Source organism: Eriocheir sinensis, chromosome 5 (assembly GCF_024679095.1).
Source record: "Eriocheir sinensis breed Jianghai 21 chromosome 5, ASM2467909v1, whole genome shotgun sequence".
Taxonomy (NCBI): Eukaryota; Metazoa; Arthropoda; class Malacostraca; order Decapoda; family Varunidae; genus Eriocheir; species Eriocheir sinensis.
Window position 1 is genome coordinate 26,832,484 of NC_066513.1, and position 17,842 is coordinate 26,850,325.

General features: G+C 44.0%; 1 protein-coding gene across 1 annotated transcript in view; it reads right to left on the reverse strand.

Moving 5' to 3' along the window:
- LOC126985908 (uncharacterized) overlaps nt 1-17,842 on the reverse strand; it is a 97,251-nt gene that overhangs the window by 20,247 nt on the left and 59,162 nt on the right. Inside the window, exon 2 of the mRNA XM_050841461.1 lies at nt 13,220-13,461. Coding sequence (XP_050697418.1) covers nt 13,220-13,445 — 226 coding nt within the window. The 5' untranslated portion in view covers nt 13,446-13,461. The remainder of the gene's footprint in view (nt 1-13,219; nt 13,462-17,842) is intronic.

The window sequence follows — 17,842 nt, forward strand, 5'->3', positions numbered from 1 at the left end:
CCGGCAATACCACCATCCACCCGGAAAATATACAGACAGTTATATGTGTTAAGCCAGGTCTGAAAATACATATACAGTCATGCCGTCAGGGAGAATATACATAGTCATCCCACATTGCCTGCCTCTGCCTGCACTGTCCTTCCCTCCTGAGCCTCCACCAGTGAAATTGATGACTTCCTTTGACCATTACGTCTTGCTTCCTGTCACGGCTGCATGAGGGATGGTCTGCAGGGGGCGGGGAAGGGGTTGGAAGGGGCTGGAGGGGGTTGGAAGGGGTGGGTGTAGGATGCGAAGGAAAAATGGTAAAGGGAAAGAAGAAGGAAAGGAAAAAAAAGAAGTTTGTCGAAGATGGTGATCAGTGTGTGTGTGTGTGTGTGTGTGTGTGTGTAGATAACGGAAAACATGAGGAAGCTCCACAAAATCTGATGCGAAAAGAGTTACGAAAATAAACGATAAAATATTCACGTTTATTCTTATTTTTGCTTGTCTCGTTAGGAGGAGGAGGAGGAGGAGGAGGAGGAGGAGGAGGAGCGAGTTATTTAAGTGCCTCGTGAAGCTTCGAAGCATGAGGACTGTGAAGCCTCATTGTAAAGCCGCTAATAGGAGGAGGAGGAGGAGGAGGAGGAGGAGGAAGACGATGACGAAGAAAGACGTTAACGATAAAAAAGGAAAAATAAGAGGAGGAGGAAGAAGAAAAGAAGACAAAGAAGAGAAGGAGGAGAACGAAGACTAAGAACACGAAGACGAGAAAAAGTAGAAAAAAGAAGAAGAACAAGACCATGAGAAGAAGCACACGAAGAACCTCAAGCATAAGCAGAAGAGGAGTAAGAAGGAGAAGAAGAAGAACAAGAGGAGGAGGAGGAGGAGGAAGAAGGAGTAGGAGGAGGGGCTTTATTTGCATCTCATCTCGTCTTTTGGGCAGGCGATGGGCGTAATGGAGCGGCTCGCCACGGAAATTGCTTGACAGCGCTCTTTCAGGATTGTAGGAACCTCTTCTGCCCAGCGTTGCAAAATTATCGTACTCATAGCATGGCATTTTCGTAGTTTCTGACCAATAACGAATGCAATAACAAACAAACAAGCATCAATAAACAGGAGCTTTAACGCTAACTTCAATTTTCTAGCGTTATTTGTGTAGGTACGAGAGTTTGTGGCTTAAAAGTAATAAAGACGATGTTGTGAATACGATAATCTGGCAACGCTGCTTCTGCCCTTGTCCCCTGGCTGGCTGGCTGGCTGGCTGGCTGCTCGCTCGCCACCCCCTTCGATCCCCCCTTTGATCCCCCCCTTCGACTCTCCACATGAGGCTTATATCTTTTCCTCATGTCCTGGTGTCTCTTTTCTCATGTTTTCTTCTATTTTTTTCTTGTTAGTTTTTTCTTTGCGTCTTGGTTTATTTTTCACCGTGGCTTGTTAGGAAGAATGGATGGAGGAAGGGAAAGTAGGATAAAAGGAAGGACGGAAAGGAAGGAAGGAAAGTAAGGAATCAAGGAAGAGAGAAAGAAAAGCAGGAGGGAAGGAGTTAGGGAGGAAAGGAAGGACTATAGAGAGAAAAGGAAAAAGGAGGGAAAGAAAGCAAGGAAGGAATATAGATTCATCAAGTGCTCATGGTGTTAAAAGGCAAATATTAGAATAAGACTTTAAAAGAGAGAATGAATAAGTGAAAGAAGAGATTGTAATAACTTGGTGGTGTTGGAGGTTCATTTCAGAGCTCATAAATATTCTAGAAATCCAAAGGGCAGTCAAAGGGAGCAAAGGGGAATAGCTGGTGGAGGTGTTATACTGAAAGAGGAGATTGTAAGCCGGGTGAAAGAAGAATCTGTAAGCTGAAGTTTGCCTGATTGTCTAGTGTTCGTGAAAGGCAAAGGGCAGGGAGTGTGAGAGTGAGGGTGGTAGCAGTATCTGGTGGGGCTGTTAAACTGAAAGAAGAGATTGTAAGCCGCGTGAAAGAAGAAACTGTGAGCTGAAGATTGTCTGATTGTGGCAGGGAGTGGAGAGTGAGGGTGGTAGCAGTCTGTGGGGCTGTTAAACTGAAAGAAGAGATTGTAAGCGTGAAAGAAGAATTGATTGTCTAGTGTTCGTGAAAGGCAAAGGGCAGGGAGTGTGAGAGTGAGGGTGGTTGCATTATCTGGTGGGGCTGTTAAACTGAAAGAGGAGATTGCAAGCCGCGTGAAAGAAGAATCTGTTAGCTGAAGTTTGCCTGATTGTCTAGTGTTCGTGAAAGGCAAAGGGCAGGGAGTGTGAGAGTGAGGGTGGTTGCATTATCTGGTGGGGCTGTTAAACTGAAAGAAGAGATTGTAAGCCGCGTGAAAGAAGAATCTGTTAGCTGAAGTTTGCCTGATTGTCTAGTGTTCGTGAAAGGCAGAGGGCAAGGAGTTTGAGAGTGAGGGTGGTTGCAATATCTGATGGGGCTGTTAAACTGAAAGAAGAGATTGTAAGCCGGGTGAAAGAAGAAACTGTGAGCTGAAGATTGTCTGACTGTCTAATGTTCTTGAAAGGCAAAGGACAGGGAGTGTGAGAGTGAGGGTGGTTGCAACAGCTGGTGGGGGTGTTAAACTGATTTGATCCCCCGTTAGAATGGCTGACCTGCGACGAAGTGACGGCCCAGCTCTCCTTTGGGACTGTCACGTATGTCTCTCCCTGGTGTCCGTGTGATCCTTCAGACTATTACGAGCTTGGGTGTCTGTGCATGATTTGAGCCTCTAGTGTGTGTGGAGAGAGAGAGAGAGAGAGAGAGAGAGAGAGAGAGAGAGAGAGAGAGAGAGAGAGGGAGAGGGAGAGAGAGGCTGTGGATACGTGTTAAACAAAGCCTCCCTACCTTAACTCTTCCTCCTCCTCCACTTCCTCTTCTTCCTTCACCTCTTCCTCCTCCTCCTTCTTCTTCACCATAATGTATCTTCACCGTGTTAACAGTCCACTCCTCCTCCTCCTCCTTCTCTTCCTCCTCTTCTTCTCCTCCATCACCTGTTTCTTCTCCTCCTCCTCCTCCTCCTCCTCCTCCTTCTTCATCACCACCACCAACAACACCGATACTGCGTCCACATTATAAGTCTCCCACCATCACCACCACCACCACCACCGCCGCCGCCGCCTCTTCCTTCACTCCATAGTCCATTAAGTATGTAAATCAACAAAGCATGCAAATTGCCAATATCAGCCGCGTGCATTCGGCCGCCTGCTTCCCATCATCGCCGCTGCTTGCCCGCCCCTCCGGCCCTTCCTGGTTCATTAGAGACGCCGTGAAGGATGTTGGAGTGGCCCACGCGGAAGAGGCGAGGCTTCGGGTGTGGTAAAGACGGATAAGGTGTTGGAGAGGAGGAAGAAAGGGAAAGGAAGGAAGGAAGAAGAGGGGTAAAGATGGAAGGGGTAAGGGAGGAGAGAGGAAGAGGAAAAGGGCAAGGAGAGAGGAAGGAAGGGATAGTGTGGGGGAGGAGGGAGGAAGAGAAAGGAAGTGTTAGACAGAAGGGGTGAGGGAAGAGAAAAGGAAAGGAAGAGGAGAGAAAGGGAAAGGGAGGGAAGAGGAGAAAGGAGAAGAGGGGGAAGTGGTATACGTATATTGGAAAGGAGGGCGGAGGAAGAGGAAAGAGGGAGGGAGGAGGAGGGAAGAAGAGGTAAGGAAGAGGGGAACGGAGGAAGGGAAGAGGTATATATCAGGAAGAAGGGAGGGGGAGGTGAAGGAGGAAGAGCGTGGGATGAAGGGGCAGAGGGAGGGAGGTAGAGAGAGGAAGGGGCGGAGGGAAGAAGAGATAAGGAAGAGGAGACCGAAGGAAGGAAAGAGGTATATATCAGGAGGAAGGAAGGGGGGGGGGGGGAGGAGGAAGAGCGTGGGAAGATGAAGGGGCAGAGGGAGGGAGAGAGGAAGGGGCAGAGGGAGAGAGAGAGGGGGGCAGAGCTTATGACGTTTCCAGGAGCAGATTTAATTTCCCTTCAGTTATCATGATTAGGGAAGGCGGAAGGCGGCTTGCGAGTCTTGATATTCCTTTAAGGGGAGGTTTTCGCGGCCTGATGAAGGAATTTGTCAAAGCCTGGAGAGTGGCTGCCGAAGAGGAGGAGGGGGATTAGGAGAAGGAGGAGGAACTGAAATAGAAAAATAACAAGAAAGAGGAAAAGGAGTAGGAGAACTATATAAGAAGGAGGAGGAGGAGGAGGAGGAGGAGGAGATATTATTAGAAAAGAAGAGGAAGAAAGAGGAGAAGGAGGAGGACGAGAGAAGAAGAATGAGAAGGAGGAGCTGTAAAAGGAGGAGTAGGAGGAGGAACAGAGAGAGAGAGAGAGAGAGAGAGAGAGAGAGAGAGAGAGAGAGAGAGAGAGAGAGAGAGAGAGAGAGAGAGAGAGAGAGAGAGAGAGAGAGAGAGAGAGAGAGAGAGAGAGAGAGAGAGAGAGAGAGAGAGCAGAGGAGGAGGCTAATGGAGTTAACTTAAAAATAGCACCCGGTCGAGCTTCAAAGTGAGGGACAAATCGAAAGAAAACGGGAGGAAAGAAGGACCAATCACATTACCTCTTTGCTGTCACGTGATGAGCCTCGTCCAATCAAAAGCTTTCTAGTTGCTTGCGCGCCGTCAGACTAAGATTTTTCGGTTCTTCGACTGTCTTTGAATTTATAGTATGTGTTATTTTGTATATTATTTGTTATTGTTATTTTTTGCGTATTTTTTGTTATCATATGTGTGTTGGTGACGGAAGGTAATGTTTGGGTGCTAAGCCGGTCAGTTGGTAAGTCAGTCAGCCACTCAGTCAGTCGGTCAGTTGGTAAGTCAGTGGGTCAATAAGTTAGTCCCTCATACAATCAATAAGTCAAATAACCGGCCAGTCAATCAGTCAGTCAGTCGGTCACTTAATTAGTCAGTCAGTCAATTAGCCAGTCAGTCATCTGGTCAGTCAGTCAATAAGTTAGTCTCATGCTATCAATAAGTCAAGTAACCAGTCAGCCATTCTCTGATTTTGTGGTTCCTCAGCTGTATTTGAATTTACAGTATTTGTGTTATTTTGTTCATTATTATTTGTATATCTACTGTAGCTTTCTTTCTCTCTACAGATTTTTGAGGCAGGCCAGGAGGAACCCCCAACGCCAGGACTGATGTAAGTACCCAAGACTGCCTTTATTTAAATTATTCATGGTCTTAAACCGAGAACGCAAATGACAGCAGCCCTTTAATGGTGCTGGCGAATTTTATTTATAGTAGCTCCCGGTGATATATGCCTCTTGTTTGGCCCATGCTGCCCCCCGGTACTCCTTTTAACAGAAGACGCTGAAGTTAGGGTTGATTAAAGATCTGGGCAGCATGTGGGTAACCTTCCGCTACTCGGCGATGGTTGAAAATTGTCATCGTGCATCGGTGGGATTCGAACTTAGGTCCCCAGGCTCACCGCACCCCCACGCTGACCACTCGGCCACCGCCTCCGTACAAACTGGCTAATGGAACAGGATTTTATACATGCATAAATCTAGTTGGTTTCATCGCACGGTTAACCTTTTTTTTCTTATTTCTCCGGCTGGCTGATAATGAGGCGCAGAGAGCAGGTTAATGCCTCTCCACGCCGCGCTTTGAGCCGCGTTTTGGGCCGTAATGATACGAGATGGATGTTAAAACGTTCCCGGCGGGTGACTTTGTTCCTTAATGGGCGTCAGTGTTGCGTTACTCGTTATTAGTCGAATTATGGGGACATGTACTTTACGCCGATCAACTGAAAATATGAATATGCCGACGTATGAAGAGAAACAAAAAACAGAATACTCATAATAAGATAAAGACCAACTCAGATTTACACCAAACTCGTGAAGAAGAAAAAAAATATGAATCCAAATGAAAATAGGAAAGATGTCAGTGCTGAAGAGAAAAATCAGATGTTTCAACGTGAACGGAAAACGGAAAATAGAAAAAGAAAAAGAAACAAGAAACAAAATAGAAAATAATACAGAAGCAAAAAATCTCAAATGTTTCAACGTAAAGAAGAGAAAAAAAAGACCACTCCAAATGAAAATAGAAAAAGATGAAGGAAAATAAAATAAAAAAGAATAATCCGAAGTAAAACAAAAATAGTACAGGAGAGAAAAGAGTCAAATATTATAACTTGAAGAAGCAAAAAAGGAATAGTCCAAATGAAAATAGAAAAAGAAGAAAAAAAAAAAAAGAATAAACCGAAATAAAACAAAAATAGTACAGGAGAGAAAAAGAGTCAAATATTTAAACGTGAAAAGAAAAAAAGACGTGAATAATAAAAAAAAAGAAATTAGCACAGAAGAAAAGTTAAATATTTCAACATGAAGAAGAAAAAATAATATTAATAATCCAAATCAAAATAACGAAAAATAGCACAGAAGAAAAGTTAAATATTTCAAAGCGAAGAGGAAAATGAAAGGAAGAAACCGGAATAAAAAATGGAACAAAATTTAGTCAGGAAGAAAATCAATTGTTTTAACGCAAAGAAAAAAAAAGAATAATCGAAATAAAGATAGAAAAAAATAGATTAGTCCAGAAGAAAAAATAAATGTTTCAACTTGAAGAAAAAAATAAATAACCGAATAAAAAAATAGTCCCAAAGAAAAGTCAAACATTTCAACGAGAGCTTCCAACGAGGAAACTTTAAGAGTAACGCAATTAACGAGAGGAGAAAGTTAGAGGCGGGGAATCACACGCTCACCTGCCCATCAAGGTGTTCTCACAGACCCGTAAATACCTGCCAATGACTCCCCAGGTAAGACGGGAGGTAAAAGGTGACACACAGGTAGAAAAAGGGAGAAGGGAGGACCATGGCAATACCTTTTTTTGTGATTGATTTATTAAGAAAGATGGAAGAGGTTGGGAAGAATCTTGTGTGTGTGTGTGTGTGTGTGTGTGTGTGTGTGTGTGTGTGTGTGTGTGTGTGTGTGTGTGTGTCATATAATTAATTACATGTATTTCAAAGTAGTTAGGGAAGAGAAACTTAAACAAACATTAGCAGGGATTCAGGTTTAGGAGGAGCTGGAGAAGGAGGAGGAGGAGGAGGAGGAGGAGGAGGAGAGATGATGTAATAAGGCTTGTCACCTGGCCATTAGGAGACACGTTTGTTAATTAAAGGTAAGTCTCGCCGCAGCCTCGCATCTCCTCCTCCTCCTCTTCCTCCTCCTCCTTCTAATCCTCCTGTTTCTCTTATATCATTCACGAAATCACTAGCCTTCTTAACATCTACTACTACTACTACTACTACTACTACTACTACTACTACTACTTTTAACATGTCCAAAATATATCACGTCAATCTTTATGTCCTTTTAAATTTTTATGAGCAATGGGAAAGGGATAGAGAAAAGGGAAGAAGGGAGGGAAGGAGAAGAGGAGAGGAGGAATAATGGAGTAGGAGAAAGAAGAAAGGGGATGGAGGGAGAGGGGTTCAAAGAGGGGGAGGGGGAAAAGGGGGAAGGGGGGGAAAAGGGGGGGGGAATTGAAGTTTTTTTTAAGGGGGGGTTGCTACTATAAATGCGCCTCGCTCAGTGAATTAAAGTTATTCGGCTCACACACACACACACACACACACACACACACACACACACACACACACACACACACACACACACACCACCACCACCACCACCACCACCACCATCACTATCACCATTGCTATCACGAGTCCAGGCAGGCAGTATTTTACCATCCTATATCACCACCACCACCACCACCACCACCACTGCTACCACCATCACCACTACGTTTTACACCACCCTCATCACCACCACCACCACCACCTCCACTGTTCCTGCCTCCCTTGTGTAAACCCTTATTTTTCCTTTTGTTACTTGAGAGACAGAGAGAGAGAGAGAGAGAGAGAGAGAGAGAGAGAGAGAGAGAGAGAGAGAGAGAGAGAGAGAGAGAGAGAGAGAGAGAGAGAGAGAGAGAGAGAGAGAGAGAGAGAGAGAGAGAGAGAGAGAGAGAGAGAGAGAGAGAGAGAGAGAGAGAGAGAGAGACCCCCTTCATTCTGTCATCTTCATCGTTTTCTCTCGCTGCCAAAAAAACTTCTGTCTTCGTATCCCTTTTTTTCTTATTTTTATCTCTAATTTATTCACTTTTTTGTTATTTCTCTCTCTCTCTCTCTCTCTCTCTCTCTCTCTCTCTCTCTCTCTCTCTCTCCCCCCTTTCTGTTGGTCCAATTGGCGTCCTTTGATATTTTCCAAACCCACACAAGCTTTTTTTTTCCTTTCCCCTTTTGTTTTTTTCCTCCTCCACCTCTTCCCTTTCCTCCCTTCCTTCCTCTCCTTTATCATCTCTCCCTTTTGTCTTCTCTCTAATTCTCTCTTCCTTTACTCTCTCTCTCTCTCTCTCTCTCTCTCTCTCTCTCTCTCTCTCTCATTTTCAAGTATATTTTTATCTCAGTTTTCTTGCTTTCCTCCTCTTCCTTCCTCCACTCCGACCCTTATCTCTCTTTCTCCTTCCCCTCCTTTCCTTTCCTCCGCTCTCCTCCATTTTCCCCTCCTTCCTCTCCCTTCCCTTCCTCTCCTCTCCTCTCCTCCATTTTTGCCGCCTCCCCTCCCTTCCCTTCCTCCACCTTCCTCCTTTTTTTTCCTTCTTCCCTGTTCGCTTCTGTCGTCATGTTCAGAAATTCTTTGAACACACGCCTACTCTCTCTCTCTCTCTCTCTCTCTCGTAACCTCTCTAGCCCCCCTTACATAACACTAACCAACCCACACACGTTCTCAAGGGTTAATACGTCGGAAATGAGCACTGAGGCCACGCGTAGCTATAGTGTATGATCCTACCCTTACCTTACTTATAACCCTTAATAGTTAACATCCCCTTCAATAAAACATATATATCAAATTACAGTAAAAAATGTAACCTTCTTATGCATATTCATATTAGTCGCTTCATAAAACATAAGGATAATAAAATAAGAATAGCTAATAAGGTTGATATGAGAGCTTAATATTATAATAGTCTTCCTTTAACCGTTTTCCACCCAAATAATAAGCGTTACTATATCAAGTCACAATCCCATATAATAATAACATATGTGATAATAATAATGTGTAAAATAAACCCCAAATAATAATACTCCTCCGCCTCAGAGAAGGAGTAAGAGTCCCCCCTTCGAACCCGCCGATAACACGGACACGTTTTCTTTAGATAAAAAAAACGGGCGAGGGCATTATCGTGATGTTTATGGCTTGCCTCGGCCTGATGTGGGGCACGCAGGCGATGGGGAGGAGGGGGAGAGGAGGAAGAGGGAGAGGTGTTGCGTGAGAGAGAGAGAGAGAGAGAGAGAGAGAGAGAGAGAGAGAGAGAGAGAGAGAGAGAGAGAGAGAGAGAGAGAGAGAGAGAGAGAGAGAGAGAGAGAGAGAGAGAGAGAGAGAGGAGGCGAAAGGGCAAAAGGAAGTGTGGTAAGGTTAGGTTGAGAGAGAGAGAGAGAGAGAGAGAGAGAGAGAGAGAGAGAGAGAGAGAGAGAGAGAGAGAGAGAGAGAGAGAGAGAGAGAGAGAGAGAGAGAGAGAGAGAGAGAGAGAGAGAGAGAGAGAGAGTGGGGAATGAAAGGGTAACACGGAAGGCAAGGCTAGGTTAAGTTAGGTTAGATCAGGTTGTTAAGTTAGGTAAGGTTAGGTTAGGAAAGGTAAGGTAAGGTTAGGTTAGGTTAGGTTAGGTAAGGTAAGGTTAGGAAAGGTAAGGTAAGGTAAGGTTAGGTTAGGTAAGATAAGGTAAGGTTAGAATAGTTTAAGTGGTAAAGGGAGAAGTAAGGGAGATATTTTAAGTTTCAAGGGAGAATGTGAGGGAAAGTAAAAAAAAAAAGAAGGCGTAGTCTGAAGGAGAGGGGGAGGGGAAAGAGGTGGAAGGGAGAGTGAAAGCGATGGTAGAGAGAGAAGTGGAGAGCTTATGAGTGTGAAGGGAGAGTGGAAGGAAGAGTAAAAGGAAGGATATACAGCCTGACGAGGAGGGAAGACTGAGGGTGGAAGGGAGATTGGCAGGGATTAAGGGAGAGGGGGAAAGGAAGGGAGGGTAAGTAAAAGGGTGACAGCAGAAAAAAGCGTGAATCTAAGGGAGGTTTAATAGGTGAAAGGGAGACGAAGGGATGATAGGAGGAATAACGGGAGAGCTTGTGAGTGTCAAAGGGAGATGGAAGGGAGAAGAAGCGGGAGGAGGAGGAGGAGGAGGAAGAGGAGGAGGAGGATAAAAAGTATGTGAGTGGGACGTGATAGGTTAAAACTCCAGGGCAGACGGGAGGGAGAGGGAGAGAGAGAGAGAGGGGGGGAATGGAGGAGGGAGAGAAAGAGGGAGGAGGCGTAAAAAAGTATATTCTCCCTCTAGGTCAGGAGGGAGATAACCCGTTTTTAAGGGTTTCGTAGAAAGCGGAGGAAGGGGAGGAAACTATGCGGAGAGGGAGGAGGAAAAAGAGAGGGATAATCGGCCTCGGGTGAGAGGGAGGGAACTGGAGGGAAGGAGGGAGGTAGATAACGACGTAGAGATAAGGAGAGATAGGAGTAAGGAAAGAGAGGAGAGTAAGAGAGAGAGAGAAAGGGAGGAATCGTGACTGAGTTTAGGGAGGGAAGGAGAGAAGAGAGAAGGAGAGGGAGAGGAAAGCGAGAGGAGGAAAAAATTGGAGAGAAAAATAATGGGAAGGAGATGAAGAGATGGAGAGAAAGAGAGAAAAGGGAGACAATCAAGAAAGGAAGAGTGGAGGGAAGGGAGGAAAAGTGGAGGAAGAATCAGCTAGCCTTGAAGAAATTGAAAAAAAGAGGGAGAGAAAAAGAAAAAGAGTAAGAGAGAAAGACTGAATAGAAGGAAGGAAAACTCGAAGAAGAATCACGTAACATTAATAAAAGTAAGATAGATATAGATAGACAGATAGATAGAGAGATAGGCAAAAAGAGAGAAGGGAAAGAGAAAGACGTGAAGGGTAGCAGAAAGGTGGGAGGGAGAGAGAGGGAGGCAATCACCCAGCATTGGTATAAAAGTAATAGACAGACACAGAGAGAGAGAGAAAAAGAGGGAAAAAACGAGACGAGAACAGGAGGGAGAGAGAGAGAGAGAGGCATCGAGGGCAGGGCAAGGATCGAGGGAGGAGGAGGAGTAGGAAGGGGTCATGTTCATCTAGTGTAAGCGGAAGCATCGGAGCAGTTGACGATGGGGCAAGGAGAGGGTCGATGTGTCCCCCTTTGTGCCTCCGTTTTTCCTCCATTGCGCCGGGAAAAAGAGACGGAATGACCTGGGAGTGAACGAGCGATGTCAAAGGCCTGAAGAGGGAGAGGGAGAGGTAAAGGGAAGAAGAGAGAGACGAGGAGAGGGATAGAGAGGGAGAGGGAAGGAAAAAGGGAAGAAGGTAGATGTATTTAAAGCAGTGAGAGGTATTTAGAGGCATGGATATGGAGAGGGAGAGGAAGAGAAGGATAGGGAGAGAAAGCGAAAGAGAGGGAGAGAAAGAGGAAAGGGAGAGGAAATGAAGGAGAGGGAGAGAAGGAGAGGGAAAGGCGGAGACTGAAGGAAGGGGAAAGAGAGGAGATCGAAAAGGTATAAGGAATTGTGGTTAGGTTAGGTTAGGTTAGGTTAGGCTCAGTCAGGTCAGGTCAGGTCAGGTAAGGTCAGGTCTAGCTAGGTAAGGTGACTTTAGGTTAGGTAAAGTAAGGTAAGGTTAGGTTCAGTTAGGTTAGGCTCAGTCAGGTAAGGTCAGGTCTGGTTAGGTCAGGTGACTTTAGGTTAGCTTTGGTCAGGTTGGGTAAGGTAAGGTTAGGTTAGGTTAGGCTCAGTTAGGTCAGGTCAGGTTAGATAAGGTCAAGTCAGGTTAGGTAAGGTGAATTTAAGTTAGGTCTGGTCAGTAGATCAGGTTAGGATACATTAGGTTTAGGAACTTTCCAAAACCCATCTAGTCGACCCATGGAACTGACCCTTTAAAAACCCGTTCTGAATCCCTCTTCGACTAACCTTTACCTCTGCACGCGAAGGTCAGGTTGAAGGACATGCACGTTTTTGACGGGTCTGGGTCAAGTCCAATTAACTGAACCGAATTTTTTTTCCTTTCCTTCCTTTGCCGATTATAGCTGAACCGGATTTTTTTCCTTCTTATTTTTTTTTTTCGTTTTTTCGTCTGCCGCGTCATTGGAATTGGAGGCAAATTTTGAGAGCCTTGATGACGATTGGGCGGCGAGGACTCAGGCAAATGGCAGGCAGGTAGGAAGGCAGAAGGTGGGGGGGGGGGGGTAGAGAGAGAGAGAGAGAGAGAGAGAGAGAGAGAGAGAGAGAGAGAGAGAGAGAGAGAGAGAGAGAGAGAGAGAGAGAGAGAGAGAGAGAGAGAGAGAGAGAGTCAGTCAGATTCAGTCAGTCAGTCACATCCGTTCATGAGAATAACAGAAAACAAGAGCCTCATGAGGAGAGAAAGAAGTATAAAGAAAATATAGAAAGTAAAAATGCTATGAAGAGTATAAAAAGCCATAAGTTATAAAAAGCACCACTACAGGTCACGACGATATGATAACGAGCCACTGGGAGCCACAGACAAACAAACCACAGAGGGATCGACCCACCAAAGGCCGTACAAGAAGTCGAAAATAACCCTGAAAGAGCAAAAAAGAGCAAGCCAGGAGGTGCCAAAGTATACTAAGAGAGAAAACAGATAAAACTAACAGATACAAATGTGAGCTGGAATAGATTTAGGAAGAGAAAATTACTCAATAAGCCGAAACGAAGCGTGCGGGGGCCGACTAATCCTCTTAGCACCGAAAGCAGACCCAGAGCGCGCCAGACCAAGCCCCAGTGACCCCTTCAAAACGACGAGGAGGGCAGGGTGAGGCCAGACCAACAGTATTCATGCGTGCAGTGCGCCAACTCGTCCTCTTAACACCCGTATTAGATCCAGAGAGCGCTAGAACAAGTCCCAGAAACGCATTTTTAACCCCGTGGAGAGCGTCAAGCCATGCCAGCAGTACCAAAGTCCCCTAAGAAGGCTATGGTAGTACTCACGCGTCCAGAGAACCAACTCGGTCTCTTAACATCCATAGTAGACCCAAAGAGCGCTACACCAAGCCTCAGTAACCCCTTCATACACCTACAAAGGACAGTGTTAGGCCAAAACAGCATTACCAAAAGCCCCCATACGTGCAGTTCGCCGGCTCCTCAAACTCTCCGCCGACAACAGACATCTAGAGAGTCAGACTAGAGCCAAGTCCTCTTAAAACCCGTAATATACCCGTAGAGCGCTACACCAAGCCCTAGTGACCCCTTCATAACCCCGTAAAGAGGGTCAGGTCATGCCAGCAGTACTCACGCGTGCAGTGCGCCGGCTCGTCCTCGCCGCCCGCGCAGTCCGCCTCGCCGTCGCAGTACTGGTCGGCGGTGACGCAGCTTCCGTCGTGGCATCGCAGCTCGCCCATGCCGCAGCCCTCAGCTCGCCCCGCCCACCAGCCAGCCCACGCCAGCAGCCACACCCACGCCCACACGCCCGCCCACGCCCGCACACCACGCTGCGCAGGCCGCCTCCCGACGCTGCCCATCACACTCCGAGCTCATCTGGAAAGGACAAGAAATAAAATACAGTAAAGATGTTTGATGTGTTATTGCGATAGTGTCCTGGATATACATACATACATACATATACACACTTACATACATACATACATACATACATACATACATACATACATATACGTTATCGAATGCCGTAAAATTTATCAGCGCAAGCGAATTAAAGAATATATGGAATGGAAAAAATATAACGAGAGAGAGAAAGAAAAAATGAGAAAGCAAAAAGGAGAGATAGCGAGAGATAAAGGAGGAGCGTGCAACAAGGAGGAAGAGAAGAGGAAGAGGAGATGGAGGAGGAGGAGGTATAAGAGATGCAGAAGAGATAGGAGGGAAAGGAAAGACGGAAAACAGGAAGAAGCAAAAAATGAGAGAATACGAGTGGAGGGGCGCACGACAAGGAGGTAGAGGAAGAAGAGGAGGAGATGGAGGAGGAGGAGGTATAAGAGATGCAGAAGAGATAGGAGGGAGAGGAAAGACGGAAAACAGGAAGAAGCAAAAAATGAGAGATTGCGAATGGAGGGGCGCACGACAAGGAGGTAGAGGAAGAAGAGGAGGAGGAGGAGGAGGAGGAACAGGAGGAGGAGAAAAGGTGACGAAGTTCCCGTTAATGGAGCGAAGTGTTCCATTAAGCCGGGCCAGAGAAAAAAAAATAAAGAAGAAAAATAAAATGCGATAAAAGCCATCTAAAATTTGGGACAGAATTTAATCACCATCACTTCACTTTCCTCATCACTGAAAAGGAGGAGGAGGAGGAGGAGGAAGAAGAAGAAGAAGAAGAAGAAGAAGAAGAAGAAGAAGAAGAAGAAGAAGAAGAAGAAGAAGAAGAAGAAGAAGAAGAAGAAGAAGAAGGGAGAAAAGAGGAGGAGGATGTAGATGAGTAGAGGAAAAAGAAAAAGAAGAGGAGGAGGAGTATATTATAAAGCAAAATAAGGAAAAGAAGAAAAAACAAAAAATGAGAGAAGGAAGAGGAGGTAGAAGAAGAGGAGGAAGAAAAAGAGGAAGAGGAGTATATGATGACGTAAAATAAGGAATAGAAGAACAAACAAAAAAAAAAGGAGAAGGAAGAGGGGCCTTACGGGGAGGAGGGGGAGGAGGAGGAAGAAGGCAAAAACACTGGTGAAAACGATGATAACGAGGAGAAGGAGGAAGAGACGGAGGATGAGAAAGGAAAAAACGTTGCAAAAGAGGACTAAAAACGGACATGAAACAAAAAATAAATAAAGAAGGAAGAAGACAAGAAATGGAAGAAGAGGGACAACAGAGAAACATACTATAAAAAAAAAAGTTGGTTCCACGAGAGCTTGCAGGCCTAATCCTTCAGGGGTGGACTCGCAGACTTGGTATCATTACAGAGATCTAGTAAACAACAGCCAATGAGTGACGCAATAGACCGTTACCCAAGCAATGATGCCAATTCCGCGAGTCCACCTCTGAAGGATTAGGACCGCCAGCTCTCGTGGAACCGACTATAGGAACGTTTACAAATAAGAAGAAAAAGGAAGAGGAAAAAGGAGATATAGAACGAACTGGAGGATAAGGAAGATGGAGAGGAAAAAGATAAAGAGTCCACTGAATATGAAAACAAAAAAGACACCAAGACAAAAGAAGAAAATAATACTAGGAAAAAGAAACATACTAGGAACGTTTACGAATGAAAAGGAGAAAAAAAGTAGAGGAAACAGGAGATATAGAACGAACTGGAAGAGAAGGAAGCTGACGAGGAAGAAGAAAAGGATTCCACTGGGTATGAAAACAATAAAGAAACCAAGACAAAAGAAGAAAATAATACTAGGAAGAAGAAACATACTAGGAACGTTTACGAATGAAAAGAAGAAAAAAAGTAGAGGAAACAGGAGATATAGAACGAATTGGAGGAGAAGGAAGCTGACGAGGAAGAAGAAAAGGAGTCCACCGGGTATGAAAACAATAAAGAAACCAGGACAAAAGAAGAAAATAATATGTGGGAAAACAAAAAAGAATTACAGTTACCAATAAACTTGCCCGCGTGAAATAAAACACAATAAAGGACAAACAAAAAACAAGGCTGCAAAGTACACACTAGGAGACAATTTAAACCCTCTCATTTAGGGACGCAAATTACGTGTCTCGTGAATGTAGCGTCAATTAAGGTGAAAAATGAATGAGAGAGAGAGACTCATTCGGGGGAGCCAGGTAAGGGGGTTAATGGAGAGAGAGAGAGAGAGAGAGAGAGAGAGAGAGAGAGAGAGAGAGAGAGAGAGAGAGAGAGAGAGAGAGAGAGAGAGAGAGAGAGAGAGAGAGAGAGAGAGAGAGAGAGAGAGAGAGAGAGAGAGAGAGAGAGAGAGAGAGAGAGAGAGAGAGAGAGAGAGAGAGAGAGAGAAGGTGCCTGGAACATTGAAAGAGAAAGCATTATATCACAGAGAGGGGCACTTAGCACCAATTTACCGAGAGAGAGAGAGAGAGAGAGAGAGAGAGAGAGAGAGAGAGAGAGAGAGAGAGAGAGAGAGAGAGAGAGAGAGAGAGAGAGAGAGAGAGAGAGAGAGAGAGAGAGAGAGAGAGAGAGAGAGAGAGAGAGAATTCCACATAGTCAGCAACAACCTTCAACAGTCAGCCATGTACGCGTGTGTGTGTGTGTGTGTGTGTGTGTGTGTGTGTGTGTGCGTAAGTGCGTGTGTGTGCCCTTTCAGTCTCGGAGGCTCGTATAGCAACGCATGTTTTCTTTTATTCATTCATGGGTTTTTTTTTCCTGCTTTTTTTTTTTTTTTGCGTTTCAACTTGGCTAAAAGGTTACTCGCATCTTTTACAGTTTTTTCTTTATTTATTTATTCTCTCGTAATTTGTCGAGTATGTGTAAAAATCGTCCTTCACAGTGCAAGGGAAAGAGAAAGTAATGAAACTAGAGCAAGGACAGAGAGAGAGAGAGAGAGAGAGAGAGAGAGAGAGAGAGAGAGAGAGAGAGAGAGAGAGAGAGAGAGAGAGAGAGAGAGAGAGAGAGAGAGAGAGAGAGAGAGAGAGAGAGTAAATTTACATACTTTTACATAGATATTTTGTCCACATTGTCTTATTAAATCTAAATAAAGTAAAATAAAGTCACCAAAAGTTTGTATCATCTTCTACTACTACTACTACTACTACTACTACTACTACTACTACTACTACTACTACTACTACTACTACTACCATTACCACTACTACTACTACCGCTACTATTACTACCAGTACTAATGATACCTTTCCTAAATAATTTCCTCTGCAATAACATATTTTAAGCTAATGAAAAATAATAAATAACTTTTTCTGGATATATTCTGGATACATTCTCTTATATATTGGAATTACTTTATATTTTTTCCGTCACTCTGATTCGTAGGTTTACAAAGCGAGTCTTGTCCGGTCGGGAGCCTACAGCGAATGTTTTTCCAAGTCTTTTTTTGTGTGTGTGTGTTTGTTTGTTTGTACGTACGTGCGTGTTCCTTTTTCCGCCCTTTTTCTGTTTTTTTTTTTTCGATACTGATTTCCCTGCGTCCTTACTTTTTTTTCCTTTTCTTTTTTTCCTTTTTTTTAGGTCCGAATGTTTTTTTTTCTATTTTCCTTCATATTTTTTTTTCTTTTACCTCGATACTGATTTCCCTGCGTCCTTATTTTTTTTACTTTTTCCCTTTTTTTTAGGTCTTTTGATTTTATTCTGAATGTTTTATTTTTTTATTTTTAGTTTCCTTCATTTTTTTTTCCTTTTACATCGACACTGATTTCCCAGAGTCCTTTATTTTTTTTCCTTTTTTTCCTTTTATTTTAGTAGGTTCGTTCACTCACCTTTAATCATTTTCCCTTATTTTTCTTTATTTCTATTTTCCTTCATATTTTTTTTTTACCTTTTATCTCAACACTGATTTCCCAGAGCCCTTTATTTTTTTCCTTTTTTTCCTTTTATTTTAGTAGGTCCGTTCACTCACCTTTAATCTTATACCCAAAGTATTTTTTTATTTCTATTTTCCTTTATATTTGTTTTTTTCCCTTTTATCTCAACACTGATTTCCCAGAGTCCTTTACTTTTTTTTCCTTTATTTTCAACTTTTTCCTCGTAAGTCCTTTCACTCACCTTTAATTTTATTCCCGATGTGATTACGTTCATTTCTATTTTCCGTCGTATCTTTTTTGATCTCTTTTTCTCTCGCTGTGTTATGAGGTGATGAACCGTTCGTCTGACTGTTCTAAAAAGCTGCGAATACCTTGTTTATTAGCGCAAAACTTTGAGTGAATTGGATTAAAAGAAGAAAAAGAAATCGTCAATTGCTTTTTCTTTTTATCAGTTTTGCACTCACTGTTAAATTTCTGTTCCCCTCCATTCCCTTCACATAATTTCGTTTCCCTCCCCTTCTCTGTCCTT